We start from the raw sequence: 22690 nt of genomic DNA, 5'->3' as shown, positions 1-22690 counted from the left end.
CGGGGGCGGGAGTGGGGCGCGGGCAGGAGCTGGGCAGGGGGCCGGGCAGCCCTGGGTGGCAGCCACGCACCCCGGCCTCGGCGTCCGGCTCCAGGGGAGCGGCTCGGTTTGCCAGAGCCGGGGGGTCCCGGTGGAAGGCACTCAGGCCCACTGACGTGGGGGCCCCGGGACGGAGCCCGCACCCTGGCCGCCTCGCCACGACATGTGTGACCGGGGAGCGGCCTCTGGAGGGCAGGCTGATGGGGGTCAGGCAGCAGTGCCCCCGGAGCCCCGCGGTGTCCACGGGCACAGGGGGCGCTGGGGCGGCATGGAGCGCAGAGCCCGCGGCCCGGCCGGCTGCCCCCACCCGCCCCCTCACGGCCGCCCGCGTGCCCCCAGCTCCCGGGGCCCTGCGCTCAGAACAAACAGCCCGGGAGCCGAGGAGAGGCCGACACAGGGCAGGACCTCACGGAGCCCGTCTGCAGGAGAGATAGACGCGGCAATTCGTTTCTCTCCGGGGCCAGCGGGGAAATCAGAAGCATTTCCTGCCGGGAACCAGCAGCCGCCGGTCAGAGCAGCCCCCCAGCCTGCCCGCCGGCCCACACGCAGACCTGCGGGAGCCTCGATCTCGGCGCCGGCTCTGCCTCTGGTTACCGGCAGATACACCGACGGGGCTCGCGGGCCTCTGGGCCTCCCGGGGCCGGCGGGACCCATGTCCACGCGCCCCCCCGCGGGCGGAAACTCGCTGCCTGCCGGAGAGCGGTCCGAACAGGCCATGGCGGCCGCCCGGGGAGTCCCTGCGGCAGGCGTCCGCCCGGCGGCCAGAGCGGGAGGCGCCCAGGGCCGGTGCTGCGGGGCTCAGGACAGTGACCCCGAGTCGGACGTGTTCACGCTGACCTCGGGACCTCCTGCTGCTTCAGACAGTGCGCGCCCGGCTCCCAGGAGGCGGCGGGAACAGGCGGCAGACCCGGGGCGAGCCCCCAGCCCCCGGGCCTGGAAGCAGCGGTCAGGCTGGCCGCTGCCGCTCTCCCCAGGACTGTGGGGGCTCCTTGGTCAGCCCCGCCCCGGCCCCTTCGGCCACTCCGGGAGCTGGGGCTCCGAGGCCCCTTGGCTCACGCTGGGCCACAGCCTCGCCTAGCCCTCTCCTCTGGCCCCTCTGGAGGCACCGCTCACTGAGCCGCACGTCCCCGTCCATTGGTGGACACGGCCCCTCTGCCCGGGAGGCCGCGGGAACGGGGAAACGAAGTGGGGACGAAGCCCGCCCGGGATGGCGCAGCCAGGATCACTCCACCGGCTTCCCTGGGCAAGGGGCGGCCTCCGCTCCGCGGGGCCCGGCCTGCCCGGCCCTGAAGGCCTCCCCCATCCATTCCCCCCTCCCTCCCTCCCTCCCTCCCTCCCTTCCTTCCTTCCTTCCCTATTCCATTCATTCTTTCTTCCCTCCTTTCACTCAGTCTTTGTTCATTCTTTCCTCCGTCCATTGGCTCCTTCACCCGCTGGTGCAGCCCTGCCTCTGCCATCGGTCTTGGATGCTACGTGGCCCTTTCCTCAGTGTTGGGGGCAGAGCGGCTTCTCTGCGGCCACAGAGCCCCCCTCTGCCCCTCCCCCCTCCCTCCCCCCGGCTGGACCGGCCGGAGACGGGGAGCAGGGGGCGGCCGCCGGGAGGGTCCCTGGGCCAGGAGCCACTTGGACCCCTTTCACATCTGACTTTCCCGAACGCGCCTCTGACACACACACACAAAGCGGAGCCCGCCTTCCGAGGAGAGGCCGTGTTCAAAGGCAGAGACACCACTTTTAAACAACCCGGAGGACACGCAGGCCTCCCGCCCCCGGGGGCTGATGTCATCGCTGACGTGTCCGAGGACACGGCCAGGACACAGCAGAGCGAGCGCCGTCTGCAGGCGTCGCCACGCGTGTTTGAAGCGTGTTTCCGGCAGTGCCACCCCGCCATCTCTGAGCCAATCAGAGCGCCGACCCGGGCGCCATCACCTCGTCCTCCCGACAGGACTGCCCACAGGCAGCGCGCGGACACGCGGACGCTCCCACAGGACGTGGTCTCCGCCGTGGGGCCCGGGAGGGACCACGGGAGCTGTGAGAGCCGCCGGGGCTGCGGGCGCCGTGCGAAGCCGGCCAGACCGAGCTCACGGGCACAGCGGCTCCGACGCCCGTCCTGGACCAGGGCCCGGGGACGAGGGGGCTCCTGGGCCTCGGACCCGCGGTCCCACCCGAGGCCCCGGGGGACACGGATCCGAGGGGACACTGTTCACCCCCGAGATACGGCGCGGCCAGAGGGGTGAGGGGCCGGGCCGGCACAGCTCCGGCGGCCGAGCCCACACTGGTCAGCAGGAGGCCAGGTCCTGTCCCTTTGCCTTCGAGGAGGTCCACGGAGATTTGGCTCCGGGGCCCCTGTCCCTCTCCCCGCCCCCGTGTCCCTCTCCCCGCCCCGGGACCCGTGTCTGTCTCCCCGCCCCCCGGACGCCGGTCCCAGCCAGCAGCCCTCCGTCCGGCCCTGGCGCCGTGCAGGCCCCCCTCCCCCCCCGCGAGGGCCAGGGACGTGGACGGGGCACGGGGAGCGAGTTATTAAAAGTGAAAAACCTTCCAGGAGCGGGCGAGGGATGCGCGGAGCCCATGTCTCCTACAGGCGCGTAATGAAATTTAAATTGAATCTGGTTTAAAATCATTTACCTTCTGACACGGTGTATCGGTGCACCGAGCGTCAGCGGGAGGCAAACAAGCTCTCCAGCAGAATGAGAAATTACGCTGTCTCTTCTGGTTCCGTGTTAATTTCCACATCTGAAGGACCCTCCACTCTGCGCGGGGTCAGCCCCTCAGAGCTGTGGCTGCCCGGGGCCCGGCTGCCTGGTCCTCCCCGCACAGCCCACTGGGCCTCCCCTCCGCCCCAGGTGCTGGGGAGCAGGTGCTGGGGACTGGGTGCTGGGGAGCAGGTGCTGGGGACTGGGTGCTGGGGAGCGGGTGCTGGGGACCGGATGCTGGAGAGAGGGTGCTGAGGGAGCGGGTACTGGAGGACTGGGTGCTGGGGAGCGGGTGCTGGGGAGCGGGTGCTGGGGACTGGGTGCTGGAGCACCAGCCTCGGTCACCCCGCCCCTGGGAGAAGAGCGGGTTTCGCTGTCCTGGCCGCCCTCTGGGTGCAGACATGGCCTCCAGGGCAGAGGGAGGCCAGCTCCGCCTCGGAGTGCCCGCCCCGCACGGGGGCGGGGCAGGGGCCGTGGGACACCATTGTCTTGGGGCCCATGTTCTCATCTTACAGTCACCCCCTGCTATGTTCCCGCTCCCGCAGGCTCGTGGGGACGTCAGATCCCGTCGGCAGGAGGGACACCCAGGCTTCTGTCCACACCTGGTGTCACTGCCAGACACAGTCCCGGAGGTCGCCGTGGCGACCGGGACAGTGGTGACCGGGCCGGGCAGCCCCGGGGGGTGGTGCCCTGACCACGTCACTCAGCGGCATGGACCCTCGGAGGCCAGCAGGAGCCCGGTGAGAGGCCGGAGGCTGGGATTCCTGCTGTGGTCCGGCGGGTGCAGCCAGCACAGCCCGCCCGCCCGCCTGTAGCCGCACTCAGACCCGGGCCCTGTGTCCCGGAGCCCGCTCCCAGCCCTGAGGAGAAGCTGGGACTCTGTCCGGCCTCGCAGGGGACCAAGGGGGTCCCCGTGCCCGCGAGCGCCCTCGGCTGTGCAGAGGGGACACGGGGGCACCCTCCAGGCTGGGGGCCACGGGTTCAGGTGCCACTTCCCACAACCCCGGGGGGGCAGCGCCCATGGCCGCGTGGGGACCTGGACGTCCACCTCGGGCCTCCCCCGCAGACCAGCGGTGCCCTGCCCTCCCCCAGGTCAGGGGACAGGCCCAGGGGCGGCCGCCCGGGCCTCCCTAATCCCAGTCCACGTGCCCGGTTCTGTGCCCGCTCCCAGCGCCGGCTCTGCGGACGGGGGGAGGGGAGCTGACGGAGGCAGAGGCCCGGGAGGCCCCTGGGGCCCGTTCCCCCACGGGGCGGCCGGTCCGGCCCCCGCTGCCGTGGCCGCCATCCAGAGGGCCGTGGCCTGGCCCCCCGAGGCCGCTGCTATTTCTTAATTAGCTGCGGACAAAGGGCCTTTCACGAGGCCGCCCGGAGCCGTCACATGGGAGCACCGCGGAGACAGAGTGGGCTTTGCCAGCCTTGGCCGCGGGGCCTGCCCGGAGGGAGGGGGAAGGGAGACGGAGAGGGAGGCGGGGGAGGGCCAGGCCCAGGCCCGCGGGCAGCCCGGCCCCGGCCTCAGCGCCGCCAGGGGCAGGGGACTCGGCTGCCCAGGAGGGGCCACGTCCACGGACTCAGGGCCAGGCCGCGGGGCCCGGCGAGCCGGGCGGAGGCCCCGATGTCCGTGCGCCCGGCAGCCGCGGCGCCAGCCGGGCCATCGGAGAGGAGCCGGCACCTCATCCTCCCCAGCAGCCAGGCCTGAGGCTGGCACTGCGCTGGCACCCCAGCGGGAGGCAGGGGCAGGGCAGGACCGTGAGGGCGTGGAGGGGGTGGGTGAGGGGGTGAGTGCTCCTTCCTGGGCCCAGGGTCTCCCCGAGGGTCAGGCGCCGGCAGCCCCGGGCAGCAGGGCCGGCCGGGGCAGAGCCACCCTCTTTGTTTGCGTGCTCGGGAGGAGGAGGAGCACACATCTGCGAGCGTCCAGACTCCCGGCTGGACGTGCACACGCCCGGACGTGCACACGCCTGGACGTGCAGGCACCGGGTGTCCACACGCCTGGATGTGCACACGTCTGGACGTGCAGGCACCGGGTGTCCACACGCCTGGACGTGCACACGCCTGGACGTGCACACACCAGGATGTCCACACGCCTGGATGTGCACACACCAGGGTGTCCACACACCTGGACGTGCACACGCTTGGACGTGCACACGCCTGGATGTGCACACACCAGGGTGTCCACACGCCTGGACGTGCACACGCCTGGATGTGCACACACCAGGGTGTCCACACGCCTGGATGTGCACACACCAGGGTGTCCACACGCTTGGACATGCACACGCCTGGACATGCACACACACATGGACGTGCACACACCAGGGTGTCCACACGCCTGGACGTGCACACACCTGGATGTGCACACACCAGGGTGTCCACACGCTTGGACATGCACACGCCTGGACATGCACACACACATTGACGTGCACACACCAGGGTGTCCACACGCCTGGACGTGCACAGGTCTGGACGTGCAGGCACCGGGTGTCCACACGCTGGATGTCAGCGTGCCGGTCTCTGCCTTCGTTCCAAAAGGCTGTGAGGCTGGAGGCCCCAGAGGGGCTCCTGGGGGGGGGTCCCCAGGGCAGTGACTGCTCAGGGTCTGGGCTTCCTGTGGGTGAGGAACAGAGACCCTGACGGGACCATGGTCATGTGACACTGAGCGTGTAAAACGCATAGGAAACGCCCATTTCAGAGGCCGACTTCCTCCTGTGACTGCTCCTCCAGCTCAGCTCCTGGGAAGCCGCCAGGACAGCCAGACCCAGACAGAGCCAGGAAAGCCAGACCCCGGGCCCCGAGGCCCCGCCCAGACCCCGGGCCTGCCGCCTCCCCCATCCTCCACGGAGGGCAGGGCACCCCAAGGGCCAGCTCCGCCTAAGCCCCAGGCCCCGGACACCAGGACACCCCGAGCTCCGGGCGCAGCGGGCACCAGGGAGAGGCCCTGGCAGGAGAGGGTGCGGCTGCTGCCGCCCTGGCTGCTCCCCCCCCCCCCCCGCGGCAGCGCCACCGGTGGCAGACACACCCACCCTTGCCGCGCCGGCCCGGTCTGGGGCAGGAGAGGGGAGCGGAGGAGCGGGCGGACCCGGGAGGGCGCAGGAAAAGCGTTAATATGTAGTTAAAAAACCCTAATGGGCGCCAGCATATGCCGCTCCCCCGTTCCGATAAACGTAAACGTCAAGCGCCCCCGCCCCATGGGCTCCAGCCATCTGGCTAACGAGCCTCGGGAGCAGCCGCGGACCGCATGCTGGGCCGATGGCAGGGGCTGCCCCCGGCCTCCCTCCAAGGTCACCCCTCAGGCGCCGCCCGAGGTCACGGAGGGGGTGAGGGCGGGCACGCGGCGGGCGCAGGGCGGGCACCAGGTGTGAGGCTAGGGCTGTGGTTGGCAAACTCATCCGTCCACAGAGCCAAATGCCAACAGCACAACGGTGGACACTCTTTGGGAGAGCCACATTCTTTAAACTCAAACTTCTTCTAACACCACTTCTTCAACATAGACTCGCCCAGGCCATGGTATTTTGTGAAGAGCCACACTCATGGGGCCAAAGAGCCGCGTGTGGCTCGAGAGCCGCAGTTTGCTGACCACGGGGCTAGGGCTGGTGGGACGCCGCAAGGCGGCCCTGGGCAGGGCAGGGTCTGTGCTCAGACCCCAGGCGGAGGGACAGCACCCACAGGGCTGAGGGAGCCTCGGGGGCCGCTGGGGGCCGGGAGGGAGCTGTGGGCCAGACCCGCCTGCCTGACAACAGGCCTGTTTTCAGACTCTGGCGTGGTGCCCGGGGGCCGGGGGGCTGATAGGGGGCGGGGCAGACCTTCTTCCAGCCTCTGTGGCTCCCCTGAAAGTGGGAAGGACAGCCCACCTGGCAGGTTTGCGGGGGAGGGACTTGTGGAGGGGCCGGCACAACCTGTCCAGCCCCGGGAACATCCTGAGATGCGTCCTGAACGGACAGGGAGCCGCACGCCGAGAGGAGGGTCCCTTGTTGCCGTGGCTGCCAGGAAGCTCAACGGGACGGAGGTGCTGACCGGCCCGGCACACGCTCCCCCCTCCTCGCCCGAGGGCAGCGCTGGGCCCTCCCGGGGTCACGGCGGGGCCGGGCCAGCCGGGGGCCCGCTCCAGGCCCCGCTGTGAGCCGTGGTGCGGGCCCAGCCCCCCTCCTGGCCCCGCCTTTCCGTGGCCTCGGAATCCACAGCTCCGGTTGAGAGGCCCTCCGCGGTGTTTTCAGAACCAGCCGGCAGGACTGGCCCGGGTGCCGGGGCTGTGAGGGGCTCAGTCCGCTGCAGTGAGGGACGAGGAAGTGGCTAAGGCAGAGCCGGACACAGCGGGCCTGAGTCGGGGTCACACAGGGGCAGCCTAGGTCAGCCAGACCAGCACCGGGCGCACCCACGTGTACGTGTGAACGGCTGGTACACGCACAGGCCTCTCGGTTCCCTCCGCGCGGCCCCGCGGAAGGAGTCCGGGGCCGGAGGACGCTGTGCAGACTCCCTGAGGCTCGGGGAGGACCGGAGAGCAGGGCAGAGGCTCTGCCTGCCCAGGAGGCAGGACTCCGAGGTCCCCACCCCCAGGCCCGGGGCAGCGCTGCCCACCTCGGCCGGAGAGGCCCCCGCCCGCAGGGCGCCCTCCTCGAGTACGGTGACCGGACGTCCCGCAGCGGACGCGGGACAAATGGTTAGAAAGCGGGACTGTCCTGCCGAAGGCGGGACGTCTGGTCCCCTTACCCTTGAGGTGACCAAGACTTTCCCGGCAAGGAGAGGGGGCAGAGCCCTCAGCCCGCAGACGAGGCGGCCACGCCCCCCGGTCACACCCCTCTGAGGCCACGCCCCCGGCCAGGCGGCCCTTACACACCGGTGAGCGGTCCTTCCGGTTCCCAGGTGTGTGCAAACCAGACTGACAGTCCGAGGCCCCGCACCTCCATTTCTCAGGGGACACTCCTCCGGCCACGCCCTGGTCACCTTTGCCCCGCCCCCAGGTCCCTGGCCCCGCCCCAGCCCTGGGAGCTGACCACACCCACTCAGAGCGTCAGCCCCGCCCCGGCCCCGCCCCCGGGATCAGAGCCAGCCAGGCGGGTGCGGGGTCCCCATTTCCCCTGGTTCCAGCGGCCCCGCCCGGGCACCAGCTCTGCCCCGCACAGAGGCCGGCGGGAAGCGACCTCCCGCATCCTCCTCGCCCCGAACACGCCCGAATCCCCTCCACACAGGAGACACCGCGGGCCCGGGATCCATTAATATTCCAGCCCCGCGGTCAGCAAACTCATCCGCCCAGAGCCAGATGCCAACAGCTCCACGATGGACATTTCTCTGGAGAGCCACACTTTTTAAACTTAAACTTCTTCAACATAGACTCGCCCAGGCCGTGGCATTTTGTGGAAGAGCCACACTCACGGGGCCAAAGAGCCGCATGTGGCTCGCGAGCCGCTGTTTGCCGACCACAGGGCTAGTGGACGGAGGCGACCCTGAGGCTGTCTGTCATTTCCTCGCGTGGTTCCCGCCACGGCCACGAGATCCACGGCAAGACACGGTTCTGAGTGGATGGGATTTATTGCCGGCCCCCAGCCCTCCAGAAACAGTATTTATTTAAAACATGGTTGTTTTTTTTTGTTTGTTTTTTTTTAATATATTTTATTGATTTTTCACAGAGAGGAAGAGAGAGGGATGGAGAGTTAGTAACGTCGATGAGAGAGAATCATCGACCAGCTGCCTCTTGCACACCCCCTACTGGGGATGCGCCCGCAACCAAGGTACATGCCCTTGACCGGAATCGAACCTGGGACCTTTCAGTCCGCAGACCGACGCTCTACCACTGAGCCAAACCGGTGCTGGCTATTTAAAACATGTTTTTATTGATGTTAGAGAGGAAGGTCGAGGGAGAGATAGAAACATCGATGACCAGAGAGTCATTGACCGGCTGCCTCCTGCACGCCCCCTCCTGGGGACCGAGCCTGACCGGAGCTGAACCCTGCACCCTCTGTCCACGGGGGACGCTCTATCCACTGAGCCGCCCAGCTGGGGCTCTCGGGAAGCTTCAGAACACAGCCTTTCCCCCCACGTCCCCACGTTGGCTGGGGGCCGCCTGTCTGCCCGGCCGCCCCACACAGGGGCGTGCAGGCCCCCCCGGGAGGCAGCACCGCGGGGTCCCTGCGAACGAAATTCCGCGGCCGGTGTCCCCGCGACGGGCCGGAGTGAGGCTCCCACCGCATCACGTCCCTCGGCGACACCCAGCCCGGGTGGAGAGCAAAGAGCACAGGCAGCGCGGTCCCACGGCGCCCGCAGCCACGGCGCCCGCAGCCACGGCGCCCGCAGCCACGCCGGGCCGCCCTGCTCTCCGGACGTGCCAGGGGGAGGAGGGTGGCCCACATCCCGTTCCCAGCCCCGTGGCGGCGGTCTCGGGGCCGGAGGGGAAAACTTCCCCTTTCTCCCGCGTCCATCGCTGCCAGCCGCCCCTGCCCCGCGCCAGCCGCCGCCCCCGGATGTGCCCGCAGATGGAGACGGAGTCGCCTCTGAAGGAAAGCCACCGGCCCCTGCCTCCGCCCTCCCCGCTCCTCCTGGCAATTCTTCCCAATCCCAGAGAAATGACAGGGCTGTCTCTATAGCAACGAGCCTAATTGGCTGCGGGCTGCAGGCCTCTCTCCGGCCGGAGGGTGGCGCCTCCCGCCTGGAGCAGGGCCGGAGCCCGCTGGGCTGGAAGAAGGACGGCCTTTCACCGCCAAGAACAGGACACCAGGCCAGGCCCTAATCCGGTTTCCTCCGGCGGCCAGGACAGCACCTCGGCGGCCGCAGGGGTCCCGGGAGGAGGCTGTGTCCCTGATTAACCGGAGACAGTGTGTCTGCTCTGTAACGGCCCGGGCGCCCGCAGCCAGGCCGATGGCAGCTAACGGAACCGTTTACCAGCCAGGATGCTAACGCCTCTTCCCCACCCCGAGGCCGGGGAGGGGGGGCGGACCCGCAGGGCCGCAGGCACTGCTCCGGCGGCGTCTCCTTGTCCTTTCCCAGTCTTATCACAGAAAATAAAAAACGAGAGAGAGAGAGAGCGCGCGCGCGCGTTTCCGCTCCAGGCTGCTGTTCACACCATGCTGTGAACGAGGCTGGAGCCTTGTTGTGTCTCAGGGAACCGTGTACGGTGCCCACGTGCGTGGCGGGTGTGCGGGCCGTTACAGCAGACACAGTGCCCGGCCAGGGAGACGCCACGGGCAGACCGAGCTCCCGCGAGGGGCGACGCCTGCTGCCCCGGTGCAGCCGTCCGCACAGCCCGGTGCGGGTGGGGGACCCACTCCAGACCCGGAGGCTCCGGAAGGCCGCTGAGCGGAGGGGGGGGCTCAGGGGTCCTCACCGGAGCCGCCCGCAGGCCCGCGTGGCTCTGAGCCCTGGCCCCAGCGGCGTGGGCCGGACCGTGTGGGTGTTGGGGTGGGTTTTGGGGTGGGTTCTGGGCTGGGTTCCGGGAGGGGTGGAGCGGCAGGTCCCCCAGGCTGAGGAGGGGGAGCAGGGAGCCCCGGCCGGGCTGGGGTGTTTGCTGAGCTGTGGGGTGTGTGCTGAGCCGTGGGGTGTCGCAGCCACGCGGCCGGGGGTCTGCCCTGAACAAGGACCAGCAGCTGCTCCTTCCCGCGAGGCCTGCTCCCCGCCAGGCCAGCTGCCCTCGCCTCCAGGCAGGGCCCCAAGGACGCGGCCGCCGCCAGGGCTGCCAGGAACGGCGCCAGGGGCTCCGGATGCTCGGTCCGCCCCCAAACCTGCCGAGTGCACCCCTCCACGAGGCCACCCGAAGGACCTCAAACGGCATCTCTTCCCACAGCGAGTTCGCCTGCCTGAGCCCTCTCCCCTGAGCAAGGGACCAGCCGAGCCAGGGGCGCCGGCGGGCGGGCGCGAACGCGCTCGAACCCCAGACCGGCTCCTGGCGTTCGGCCCGGGAAGGAGCGTTCTCCCAGGGGCGCCCTGTGCCCCCCTGGCGTGGCGGTGCCGCCTGGCATTCCCGGTCACAGCCCAGGGGGGCCGCCTTCTGCTCCGGGACCCTCCCCGCGGTGCCCAGCCGGGGCAGGGAGACCGCGGCCTGGCTGGACCCGGCAGGAGGCCTCCCGCCCTGGCACCGTCCCCCGGGTCCGGGGCTGGGGGCTGGTGTCCAGAACCGGGAGGCAGGGCCCCCCCTGGGCCCCCACGGGGACGCCGGGCTGGGCTGTCAGGTGGTGGCTGGGGATTTTAAACAATTTTTAAAGAATCCACGTCTCCCCACCGCTGCCCCGCTGGTCCAGGACGCTGTCTACCGCGCCCGGCCGCTCCCCGCGGAGATGGGCACCCGGACCCGGGGCCAGGCCGGCCCGTGCCCAGAGGGTGACCCTCCCATCGCCCCCACCCCACCCCTGCGCCCCGCTCTGACCCCCGCTTCTCCCGGACGCACCCAGCGATGGAGAGAGTGCGGGGTCCCCAGCCCATGAGCCCGCCGCTGGTCAGACCCCGGGGATCGCTCCCGGCGCCGCCCCCGTCCCCCCGCCCCCCCCCCAACCCCCCGGAGGCAGGGCCCCGTCCCCCCGAGTTCCCCCCCTCTCGCGCGCCGCTCCCCGCTCCCGGACAGGCGGAGGGCAGCGGGGCGGCTCTGCGGCCCGGCCCGGGGCGCGCGCTCGGCCGGCGGGTCCCCGGGGCTCCGGGCGCCGGGAGGCCCCCCCTGTCCCCCCGGAGGCCGGGCCGGGGCGCCCGATGAGAGCTCCGCGCGCACCGGGGCCGGGCCGGGTGGGGGAGCCCGGGATGGGGATGGGGACCCGGGGCAGGTGACGGGGCCCGGGGAATGGGGCCGTACTCACTGCAGAAGGCCACCAGCAGCCCGGCCAGCAGCACCAGCGCCCACAGCGAGGAGGCCAGGCCGGGCAGCGCGGCCGCCTCCCGCCGGGGCCTGCGGGGCCGGGGCGCCATGGGGCCGGCGACTCAGCGGCCGGGCCTGCCCGCGCCCCCGCGGCCGCCACGTGCGGGCCCCGCGCGCGCCATCCGCCGCCTCCGCCTCCGGGTCCTCCTCCTCCTCCTCCGGGTCCTCTTCCTCCGCCTCCGGGTCCTTCGCCGCCTCCTCCTCCTCCTCCTCCTCCTCCTCCTCCTCCTCCTCCTCCTCCTCCTCCTCCTCCTCCTCCTCCTCCTCCGCTGCCGCCTCCGCCGCCTCCCGGGCTCCGGGCTCCCGCCCCGGCCCCGCGCTCCCCGCTCCGCTCCCCGCTCCCGGCTCGGGCTCCGGCGTCGCTGAGCGGCGGGCTGGGCGCGCGGCTGCCGGTGCGGGGAGCGCGCCCCGTGCGCGTGTCCGGCCGCGAGGGGCGCTGGGGGCGGGGGCTGGAGGAGGCGGGGGAGGGGGAGGGAGAGGAAGGGAGGGGGAGGAGGAGGAAGAGGGGGAGGAGGCAGGGGAAGGGGAGGAGGAGGCGGGGAGGGGAGGGGAGGGGGAGAGGATGGGGGGACATGGTGCTCTGGCCGCGCCTCTGGGTGGCGACAGAGATGCCCGGCTTGCCCCCCTCCCCCCCCTCCCGCCTGGGCACCCCGCAGGGGGCTGGCCGGAGGCAGGAAGTTTGTGGACTTGGCTCAGGCCGCAGGCCCTGAGGCCACCCTCCTGCCCAGGCCGGCCTGCAAGGCCTGGACCCCAGGTGGCACCTGGGGTGGGGGCGCCCGAGTGACCCTAAGTCCAGGCTGCGGGCCTTTCCCCGGGGACACCCCGGCGCCTCCCTTAGCTGTGCAGGAGCCCCCAGGCCCTCGGGGAGCACAGGGGGGTCGCACAGAGTCCCCGCAGGTGGCACCCACGAGGGCAGCACCCACGAGGGCCAGGCACCAGCAGCGAAGCCTCTGCACGGCTTGGCCTCTGAGGGGCCCCTCAGCACCCCCACCAGGCCCGGCCCCTCACCACCACCCCTCACCGCCCCGCCAGGCCCGCAGCGGTCCCCAGGCCGCCGTCCCCAGGCCGGTCCAGGCCGCCCTGAGCAGCGGGTCTCTGCCAGGAGGACATCCACCGCCTTGCTGACCAGCTCCGCAGACCCGCTCCCCCTCCGGCCCACGGACAGGCCGGGCGGAGATGGTGGTGTGGTTAGGGCTGTGCCCCCCTCCTGCCTCTCTGGGCCCCCGAAGACCCCGGGAGCGGAAGCCCCTTCCCAGGAGCCAGAGAGGCCTGAGGGGGGACGGTGTCAGCAAGGAGCGAGAACACACACACACACACACACACACACACACGGCATACATATGCCATTCACACGCATGTGTGCACCCCCACACACCTGTGCGCAATACACATCACACGGCATACATATGCCGCTCATAAATATGTACACACCATGCACATCCATCACACCCTACACACATACATACATACACACACCCTACAAACACACCACACACCCTACACATGCACACACCCTACACACACACACCACACACCCTACACACTCACACCACACCCCTATGCACTCACCACACATGCTGTGTACACACACAGGCTGCCTGCCCACACACACACAGGCTGCATGCACACATACAGGCTGCACACACACAGACTGCATGCACACACACAGGCTGCACACACACACAGGCTGCACACACACAGACTGCATGCACACACACAGGCTGCACACACACAGGCTGCATGCACACACACACAGGCTTCACACACAGACCACATGCTGCACACACACACAGGCTGCACACACACAGAGACCACATGCTGCACGCGCACACACACACCCCCACACATACACACAGGCTGCATGCACACACACAAACTGCATGCACACACACACCAGCTGCACACACACAGAGACTGCATGCACACACACACACTGGCTGCACACACACACAAACTGCATGCACACACACACACGGGCTGCACGCACACAGAGACCACACTCTGCACGCACAACCCTGCAGGCTGGGGCCGAGGCGCAGGCTGGCGGCCAGCAGGGCCCCCGCCGCCGCAGCACGCTGGCGAGAGGCTGGTTTTTCATAAACGTTCTATTTCTGTCTAATTAAAGCACGCTCCCTCCCGTCGCCCTGGCTGGCGGGGGACTGCAGGCCAGGGAGAGCCTCCGGGCAGGGCAGGGCCGGGGTGCTGGGCGGGACCCCCGGGCCCAGGACCTCTCCCTCCGCTTTGATCCCCTTCCATCTGCTGAAGCTCAGGCCTGACACCCCACCCTCCTCCGATGCTCAGATCCTCCAGACGCTCTGATCCCAGACCGCCCCTCGTTCACCTCTGGGCGCCAGTGCGGGCAGGAGCAGCACCCGCGCTCTCCGGCCGGGAACGAGCAGGTGGGGGGGGAGGAGGAAATGGGAGACACAGCCAGTGCGCCCGTGCCCAGTGGTGGGGTGGGGTGGGGTGGGGTGGGGAGTGTTTGGCTCTGGGTAAGATTGGGATGCACAGCATACACACCAGGGTTGCAGGAAGCTCCCAGGGGAGTGGCTGTCACGTGTTGGTGGGACCCCAGGACACAGGACTAGAATGCTAGTCCCCACCCCTCGTGCTCCGCTCCTGCTCACTCTCTTCCCCCGGAGCTCTGTCCCCGTGAGTGTGTGCGGGGCCTGCTCCCAGGCCGTCTGCCTGGCCTTGGGAGAGGTCGTGGAGGGTCCAGGCAGGGAGCGCCCCGGGCAGGGGGTGGGGCCGGAGGGGACATGGCGCTCAGGGACGCATCCCGGAGCCCAGACCCCGAGGCCTCGGGCAGCCCCGGAGGGTGAACAAACCTTCAGGGGCCGGGCTGGAGGTGGTGCTGGGCCCTCAGCGCGGCGGGGACCGCAGGGGCGGGGACCACAGGGGCGGGGACCGCAGGGGCGGGGTTCGCGGCGTGGGCCGGCTGTGGGGTCCAGCAGGAGGGGGTCCCTGGAGGGACGGGAAGAGGGGTCTGGAGGAACCACCTGACGGTTCCTGCTGCAGGCGCCCGGTCAGAGGTCACGGGGGTTGGGGGTGGTGGTTGTAGGGGTAGGGATGGGGTTCTGACCCCTGTGTCAGAGGTCACGGGGGGTTGGGGGGTGGTTGTAGGGGTAGGGATGGGGTTCTGCCCCCGGTGTCAGAGGTCACGGGGGTTGGGGGGGTGGTTGTAGGGGTAGGGGTAGGGGTTCGGACCCCGGTGTCAGAGGTCACGGGGGGTTGGGGGGTGGTTGTAGGGGTAGGGATGGGGTTCTGCCCCCGGTGTCAGAGGTCACGGGGGTTGGGGGGGTGGTTGTAGGGGTAGGGGTAGGGGTTCGGACCCCGGTGTCAGAGGTCACGGGGGGTTGGGGGGTGGTTGTAGGGGTAGGGATGGGGTTCTGCCCCCGGTGTCAGAGGTCATGGGGGTTGGGGGGGTGGTTGTAGGGGTAGGGGTAGGGGTTCGGACCCCGGTGTCAGAGGTCACAGGGGTTGGGGGGGTGGTTGTAGGGGTAGGGGTAGGGGTTCGGACTCTGGTCAGAGGTTGAGGGGGGCCTCTGGCTACAGGGACTCAGCAGGGCTCTTGCTGAGACTGGATCCAACCTGCGCGGTCACAGGTGGGCCTGGAGGAGATGCAGGAGCAGCTGAAGGCGGAGCCGGGTGGGCACAGGTGGCCTGGGAGGAGGCAGGAGCAGAGGCTGCTGGGGAGAAGCTGGGTGCTGGCTGCTCGCCCTGCGGACTGAGCCTCCTGCAGAGACAGGGAGGGAAAGAGCCGGGCCTTGTACCCCGAACCCAGGAGGGCGCAGAGGAGAGGAGCGGGACCGGGAGCAGGACAGGCCTCCGGACGTGGGGCCTCCGGACGTGGGGCCTCCGGACGTGGGGCCTCCGGATGGACGAGGGGCCGGGGGGTCTCCTCCCTAAGACCAGCCGGGCCGAGGTGAGGGCGGCTGATGGCTCGGGAGCCGGGCCGAGAGGGAAGGAAATGGGAGGGGGTGGGGGGGGGAGCAGAGCACTGGGCTCCGTTGCTAGGAGACGGGAAGCCGAGTGGCCACGTGTTGTTGACGGGCTGGTTCTGACATGGGGCCAGGACGACAGACTGGATTCTGCAGCCGCGGACGTGAAGTGCACCCCCTTCTCTGTGCACCCCCTTCTCTGTGCACCTCCTCTCTCCGTGCCCAGGGAGCAGGGGAGCGGCCCGGGTGTCCCCCACCCGACGGCAGGCCTGGCAGAGAGACCTGGCGCTCTGAGGGGCTCCGGGGCCCTCGGGTGCACCAGGAATGCGGGTGGGGGTGGGGAGGTGGCGCTTGGGGGAGCGGGGGGGGGGGGGCAGGCCCAGGCCCCTCTGGGCCGGACTCCTAGCTTACCCTCCTCAGGACACAGCGTGCACTGCCCTGCTTGGTCTTCATTTATTTGTTTTTAATGTATTTTATTGGTTTCAGAGGAAGAGAGAGACGGAACATCAGTGACAGAGAGAATCGTGGATCGGCTGCCCCAGCACCCCTCCTACTGGGCAGGTGCCCTGCCTGGACCGAGCCCTGACCTCCTGGTTCCTAGGCCGAGTGTTTCTATGTTTCACTTTTTCTTTTCACTTATTTTCATCTTTATTGTTGGACCCCCTTCCCCCTCGGCTCCCTCCAGCCACCCCACCCTGTTAGTCTTTCTTTTAAACGTTTCAGCAATGAACACGCTTGAGGGCTGCTAGCAGGGTCGCCTAAGGCCATGGAAAACACAGGTATTTACATGACGATTCATAACAGCAGCACAATCACAGCTGTGAAGCAGCCACGGAGATGGCTCTCTGGCTGGGTCGCCACCACAGGAGGAGCTGTGTTACAGGGCGCAGCGCCAGGAAGGCCAGAGCCCCTGGCCTGACTCCTCCTCTCCGTTCCAGAGATTTGTAAAAAGGAATTATAAAGCTAGAATTGTTAGGCCCCACAAGGACCCGCGTGAGGGCCTCGCTGTGGCGGCCACGTGGAGTTCTAAACACGTGAGGTTTCCTTCACTTCTCGGCGGAGCGGGTGCCGGGGCCCGGGCCGGCCCCTCGCCGTCCGGCCACACGCGTGGTCGGCGCTGCCGTGTGCGTGCTCCGGCCACGAGGTGCGGAGTTGGTGGGAATGGCACTGCGGCGTCTGTGGATCCGCGTTTGTGACCTTCGACACGGCCCCTCCCGGCGTGTGTGTCTCTGTCTGTGGTTGGTGAGAACTCGTCATCGGGGGCTAATTCCTTCCGTGTTTTTGAAACGTGAGACACAACAGGTGGGAGCAGACAGCAGAGCGGTCTTTCCGGGCGCGGCTCAGCCACGTCCTCCCCGTGGACTGAAAGGCAGGGACAGAATGAGCCCCATCGGTGAGGGCCCCTCTCCTGCCCCTCCTCCCACCCCTGCCCACACCCCCACCCCTCCGCCCTGGGCCCACTCTGCCATCCGCACCCGCAGCGTCTGCTCTTGCCCTCCGTGTGCACTTCCGAGTTTTCCGAGAGCATGGAGCCCCGCCTCCTCCCGCTCGTCTCCCGCCGTGTGTCACCGAGGCCGTGTGAGGCCCCCGTGCTGCTGTGTCAGCACCGAGGGCACTGCTTCTCCTGCTGGGACGTGGCCAGGGCAGGGACGCAGCCACTGGTCCGGCTCCACCTCCTGGTGGGCACCTGGGTGCTCGCGGAGGAAGCTGCCAAACATGCAGGCGTGAGTTTTCTGCGAACAGGGTTCCTTCCTGCTGGGTGAGTGTCACCGTGATTGCCCCACTCTGGGCCTTCCCCCCTCCCCCTCTTCCCTCCCCCCTCCCCCACTCTGCTCTGAGTTCCTGCCTCGCCCGGGGGGAGCGTGCCTTCTTTAATTATCATCACCCTGACGGGTGTGAAGTGGCATCTAGGGGATTTTAATCTGCATTTCCCTAATGACTGATGATGTAAGAATCTTTTCATCTGCTCATTTGCGTATATGCAAATAGACACTTCCCCGGGGCCCGCCATTGTTTTACTGAGTTGCCGGTGTTCTCGGTTTCTGGCAGTTCCTGGCATGATCTGGACTCACACCTCCCCTTGGACACGGAGTGTCTGCGTGGTCCCAGCGGTGCCGCTGGGAGTGGCTCTCCAAGTCCCGCTCACGGACCCTCTCCCGTGGGTCACACCCCCGGGGCCGTGGTTAAGAAATGCTGGCCTAGCCCTGTGATCGGCAAACCACGGCCCGCGAGCCACGTGCGGCTCTTTGGCCCCTTGAGGGTGGCTCTTCCACAAAACACCACGGCCTGGGCGAGTCAATTTAGAGGAAGTTTAAGTTTGAAAAACGTGGCTCTCAAAAGAAATGTCAGTCAGTCGTTGTCCTGCTGGTATTTGGCTCTGTGGACGGAGGAGTGTGCCGACCGCCGGCCCAGCCCGACACCAGGGAGTTTTCAGGAACGACTTCCTCTAGAGCAGTGTTTCCCGAACTTCTGACGGATGTGCACCCCTTCTATAATCTCAGTAACACCGAGGGCCCCTCGCACTCATGAGAACGCAGAATCAGGCGCAGCTAAGCTCGGTGCAGTGCGTATCCCCACCAAACTCCGGTGCAACGCGTACCCCCACCAGACTCTTCCCGCACCCCTGGGGGTGCGCGCACCACACTTTGGGGAACACTGCTCTGGAAGGTGTGCCGTGTCGGGTTTTACATTCCGGTCTGCGGCTGGTTTTGGTTCGTTTTTGTACATAGCGCGGGCTGCCGAGACAAGCTAATTTCTCCCCAGAATGGATACTCTGGGGCCCGGGCACCATTTATGTGAAAAACGAGCTGTTCTCCTGTTCTCTGCGCCTCGGCGGACACCCAGGCCAGCGTGCGCGGGGCTGCGCGTCCCTCGGAACCGGGAGGTCACGGTCTGACTGCCGTCGGGCACAGGCCCGGGCTGTGGGCTCGGTCCCCAGGAGGGGGCGTGCAGGAGGCGGCCGATCATCATTGGTGTTTCCAACGCTCCCTCTCTTCCTTTCTCCCTCTGAAATCAACAAGAACACGTTTTAAAAATTAGTCGACAGTGTCTGCTGGCCGTGTCTGGGCTCTGTCTGTGCAGCCGACCTGCGTGTCCGTGTTCAGACACGCTCTCTCCATGGCGGGGCTTTAGTCTGGAAGTGTGGTGTCAGCCCTCTAGCCTTTTTTCATTAAGAACGTTTTGACTTTTCTAAATCATTTGTTATTTCCACTTGAGTTTTAGAATCAGTTTGTCAATTTCTCTGAGGAAGACTGCTGGGTTTTTATTGGAGTTTCATGTGAAGTGTAAATTAATTTGGGGGATAATTGTCACTTAACAGTGTTGAGCCTTCTGACCCCTGGACTCTACCTCTCCACTTGGGTCTTGTTTGATTTCTCTGAGCAATATTTTATAGTTTTCCATGTATGGGTCTTCCTCGTCATTTGCCACATGTATTCTGTTTTGGTGCTACGTGAAGTGGCATTTTGGGTATTGCTTCTAAATGTTTTTAAACAGCTCTGATTGTTTGCCCTTAGAATGGAGGATTCCATCAGATTTTCATGCTGGCCTTGTGTCCCGGGACCTTGATAAACTTAGATACTCGATCGAGTACCGCCTTTGTTGACTCCATCAGATTCCTTATACACAGTCCTAGCATCCATGAATAAATACAGTTGCCTTTCTTCCTTCCAAATCTGAATGCTTTTTCCCCCCCTTGCCTTATTGCATTGGCCAGCACTTCTAGCACAGGATTCAGAATAAGTGGTGGGAACAGACACCCTGGGCTCATGTCTGACCGAAGAAGGAAACCTCTCCATCTCTCACCATCATGTCAGGCGAAGGGTTCACACAGGAACTGCCCTTCCTGCCTAGCGTTTGCAGGTTTTATATATATACTAGAGGCCGGTGCATGAAATTCATGCATGGGAGGGGGGTTCCCCCCCAGCCTGCACCCTCTCCAATCCGGGACCCCTTAGGGGATGTCCAACTGCCGAGCACAATCCCTCTCACAATCCTGGACCACTGGCTCCTAATCGCTCACCTGCCTGCCTGCCTGGTCACCCCTAACTGTCCCCCCTGCCAGCCTGATCACCCCTAACTGACCCCCCACCCCCAGCCAGTCTGGTCACTCCCAACTGCCCCCCCACACCAGCCTAGTAGCCCTGCACTGGCCTCCCCACCCTGCCCTCTGGCCTGATCATCTCTTACTGCCCCCCTCAGCCTGGTTGTAGGCAGCCATCTTGTGAAAGCGTGAAGGTCAATTTGCATATTACCTCTTTATTCTATAGGACCAGAAATGGATATGGAATTTTCTGAATACTTTTATTTACTGTCTGCTGAGATAATGTTATCACCACCACAATCCTCCCACGCACACCAATTATGGCTTTAGCTGCGTGCAGTTTCCATCCAGTTCCGAAAACACCGTCATTCCCTTCACATGTCTTCTTTGGCCCATGAATGACTTAGATGTGTGTAATTACTTAGTATTTCGTATCCAAATACGTGGAGGATTTTCCAGAGATTTCCCGTTGCTGATTTCTAATTTCATTCCTTTGGCAGTGAACCTGCTTCGCCTGCCTGAGATCCTGTAAAATAACAGGGGACGCGCTAACACCAGAAGGTGGTCTGAGGGAACGTCCCGCGGGACTTTGGGAGTCGTGTGCACGGCTGTTGTTGGGAGGCTCCGTGGACTGGATGATGCCCCTCACAGCACCGTCCCCTCGTGATCGGCTGCCTGTGCGGGGAGCTGCTGGAGGGTCAGTGCAAGCCCGGGCTCTCGCTGTGGATCTACCTATTCCCAGGGGACCATGCACAAAGGTTTGTGCAAGAATGGGCCTTCCTTCCCCTGGCTGTCAGCATCGCCTTCGATCCGGGCGCGGAGCCGCCGTTCTACGCCAACTCCCCCCCCCCCCCCCCCCCCCCCCCCCCGCCACGCTGCCCAGAGGCCCAGAGCGGCCGGGGGCTGCAGAACGCCTGATGAACGCCTGATGACACAAGCGTCCGGCCTGCAGCCACTCAGTGCCTGCATATGCAAATTAACCTACCGGGTTTTTTTTTTGTTGGGTTCATTTGCATACCAACTCCTGATTGGCTGGTGGGCATCAAGAAGTTATGGTCAGTTTGCATATTTCTCTTTTATCAGTGTAGATACTTGCAGTTCTATCCATTTAAAAAAATTTCTGTTGATGTCAGAGAGGAAGGGAAGGGAGAGAGAGAAATAGAAGCAACAACAGTGAGAGAGAATCATGGATAAGCCGCCTCCTGCCTGCCCCGCACTCGGGATCAAGCCCACCACCTGGGCATGTGCCCCGACTGGGAATTGAACCCTGACTCCTGGTTCATAGGTGGATGCTCAGCCTCGGAGCCACGCCGCCAGGCCGATGTCCCTTGTCTGGACGGCCGTGATACCCGGGAGGGAGGAGGATGGGTGTCACAGTGGGGACCTGTCTGGTGTGCTCCTCAGGATGAATCCGGCCGTGGGTCTGGGAGGAGGTCGCAGACGTGAGTTCACATCCTCATCCCGTCCCATCGGGGCTCCTGCCGTCCGGCTGACCAGCCACCGGGGCGGGACCACTAGCGCCCGGCTGGGGTGTGCCTGCGGCTTCTCACCGCCCAGCCTCTCCTCCCCGGCCGCCTGTCCTGCGGGGACGGATGGAGGTCGCGGGGCTTGGCCCACGCTGACGGCGGGACCACCCACGTCGGAGGGGGGGGAAGGTGCCGATCAGTTAGAACTCTCCCCCAGGGGACCTGCCTCTTCCCCGGCCTCCGTGTCTGTCTTTATGGTGTTAACGTACAAACAGCACTCAGACTGCAAACTCTTTTGCGAGTCTATTTGAGCCAAACTGTCGACATTGCCGGGAAGCAGAGTCTCGGCGGAGTGAGACAATGCTCTGGAGAGTGGCGGGCTTCACCTATTTTTATAAATTTCCATCCAAAGAGGGGAAGTAAGTGGGTCACAGGAAAGCCGTTGGTGACAGATGAGGGAGGCGGGAGAAAGCCGAGCGGGGAGCCGCTGGGATTGGATGAAAAGTGACATGACGGACAGCTGCTTCTTTCACACGGTGGGGGCCGGACGGTGAACAGGCAGCTACTCATATAAGGACAGCAACAGGGAGGGGGTGTGTGGGGTCTGCGGGGTCTGTGAGGTCTGTGTGTGGGGTCTGTGGGGTGTGTGGTGTGGGGTGTGTGGGGTGTGTGGTGTGGGGTCTGTGGGGTGTGTGGAGTCTGTGGGATCGGTGTGGTCTGTGGGGTCTGTGGGTGGGGCCTGTGGGGTCTGTGGGGTCTGTGGGTGGGGCCTGTGGGGTCTGTGGGGTCTGTGGGTGGGGCCTGTGGGGTCTGTGGGGTCTGTGGGTGGGGCCTGTGGGGTCTGTGGAATCTGTGGGGTCTGAGAGGGGTCTGTGGGGTGTGTGGGGTCTGTGGGGTGTGTGGGTGGGGCCTGTGGGGTCTGTGGGGTCTGTGGAATCTGTGGGGTCTGTGGGGCCTGTGGGGTCTGTGGGGTGTGTGGGGTGTGTGGGGTCTGTGGGGTCTGTGGGGTGTGTGGGGTCTGTGGGTGGGGCCTGTGGGGTGTGTGGGGTTGGTGGGGTCTGTGGGGTGTGTGGGGTCGGTGGGGTCGGTGGGGTCTGTGGGTGGGGTCTGTGGGGTCTGTGGGTGGGGCCTGTGGGGTCTGTGGAATCTGTGGGGTCTGTGGGGTGTGTGGGGTCGGTGGGGTCTGTGGACACAGCTGTGTGTCTGGGGGGTGAGGGGGATGGGAAGCGGGATGGGAAAGGGAAGCGACCAGCCGCCCTGACCCCTGGGGGCAGGCGTGTCCACTCAGCCGCACAGACCACGGCCCGGGAGGGTCCTGAGGACACCCGGGGACACGTGCCCCTTCGGCGTTCTCACCGGACGCTCTCCCTCAGACCTCCTGTGGCCACGGCAGGCCGCCCCGAGCCGGCCAGCCAGCTCGTGGCCCGTCTCGCCCACCATCGACACGCGTGGCTCCTTTGACACGGGACCTGCCTTGGCACACCAGTGGGCTAAATAACATAGTAATGTCTTCTTCTACCTTTTCTATCAGACTACTAGTGGCCCGGGGCACAAAATCCATGCCCATTAACGGGATTAGAGGAAATATTTTAATATTGCTATTTGCGCTTTCTCTAATATAGAAGTGTCAGAGATGAAAGAAAATTAGTAAAACGTATATGAAAATCTCCCTCCTGTCAGAGTCTGGGGTG

At 66.3% G+C, this 22690-nt stretch overlaps 1 protein-coding gene across 1 annotated transcript in view; it reads right to left on the bottom strand.

Annotated features, from left to right (window-relative positions):
• Window positions 1-11736, bottom strand: part of TAFA5 (TAFA chemokine like family member 5) — a 58464-nt gene extending 46728 nt beyond the window's left edge. The window contains exon 1 of the mRNA XM_084907527.1: window positions 11492-11736. Coding sequence (XP_084763653.1) covers window positions 11492-11600 — 109 coding nt within the window. The 5' untranslated portion in view covers window positions 11601-11736. The remainder of the gene's footprint in view (window positions 1-11491) is intronic.
• Window positions 11737-22690: the final 10954 nt, after the last annotated feature.

The sequence above is a fragment of the Pipistrellus hanaki genome, assembly GCF_964339955.1.
Source record: "Pipistrellus hanaki genome assembly, contig: SUPER_3_unloc_1, whole genome shotgun sequence".
Taxonomy (NCBI): domain Eukaryota; kingdom Metazoa; phylum Chordata; class Mammalia; order Chiroptera; family Vespertilionidae; genus Pipistrellus; species Pipistrellus hanaki.
This window is presented reverse-complemented; position numbering and strand designations above follow the sequence as displayed.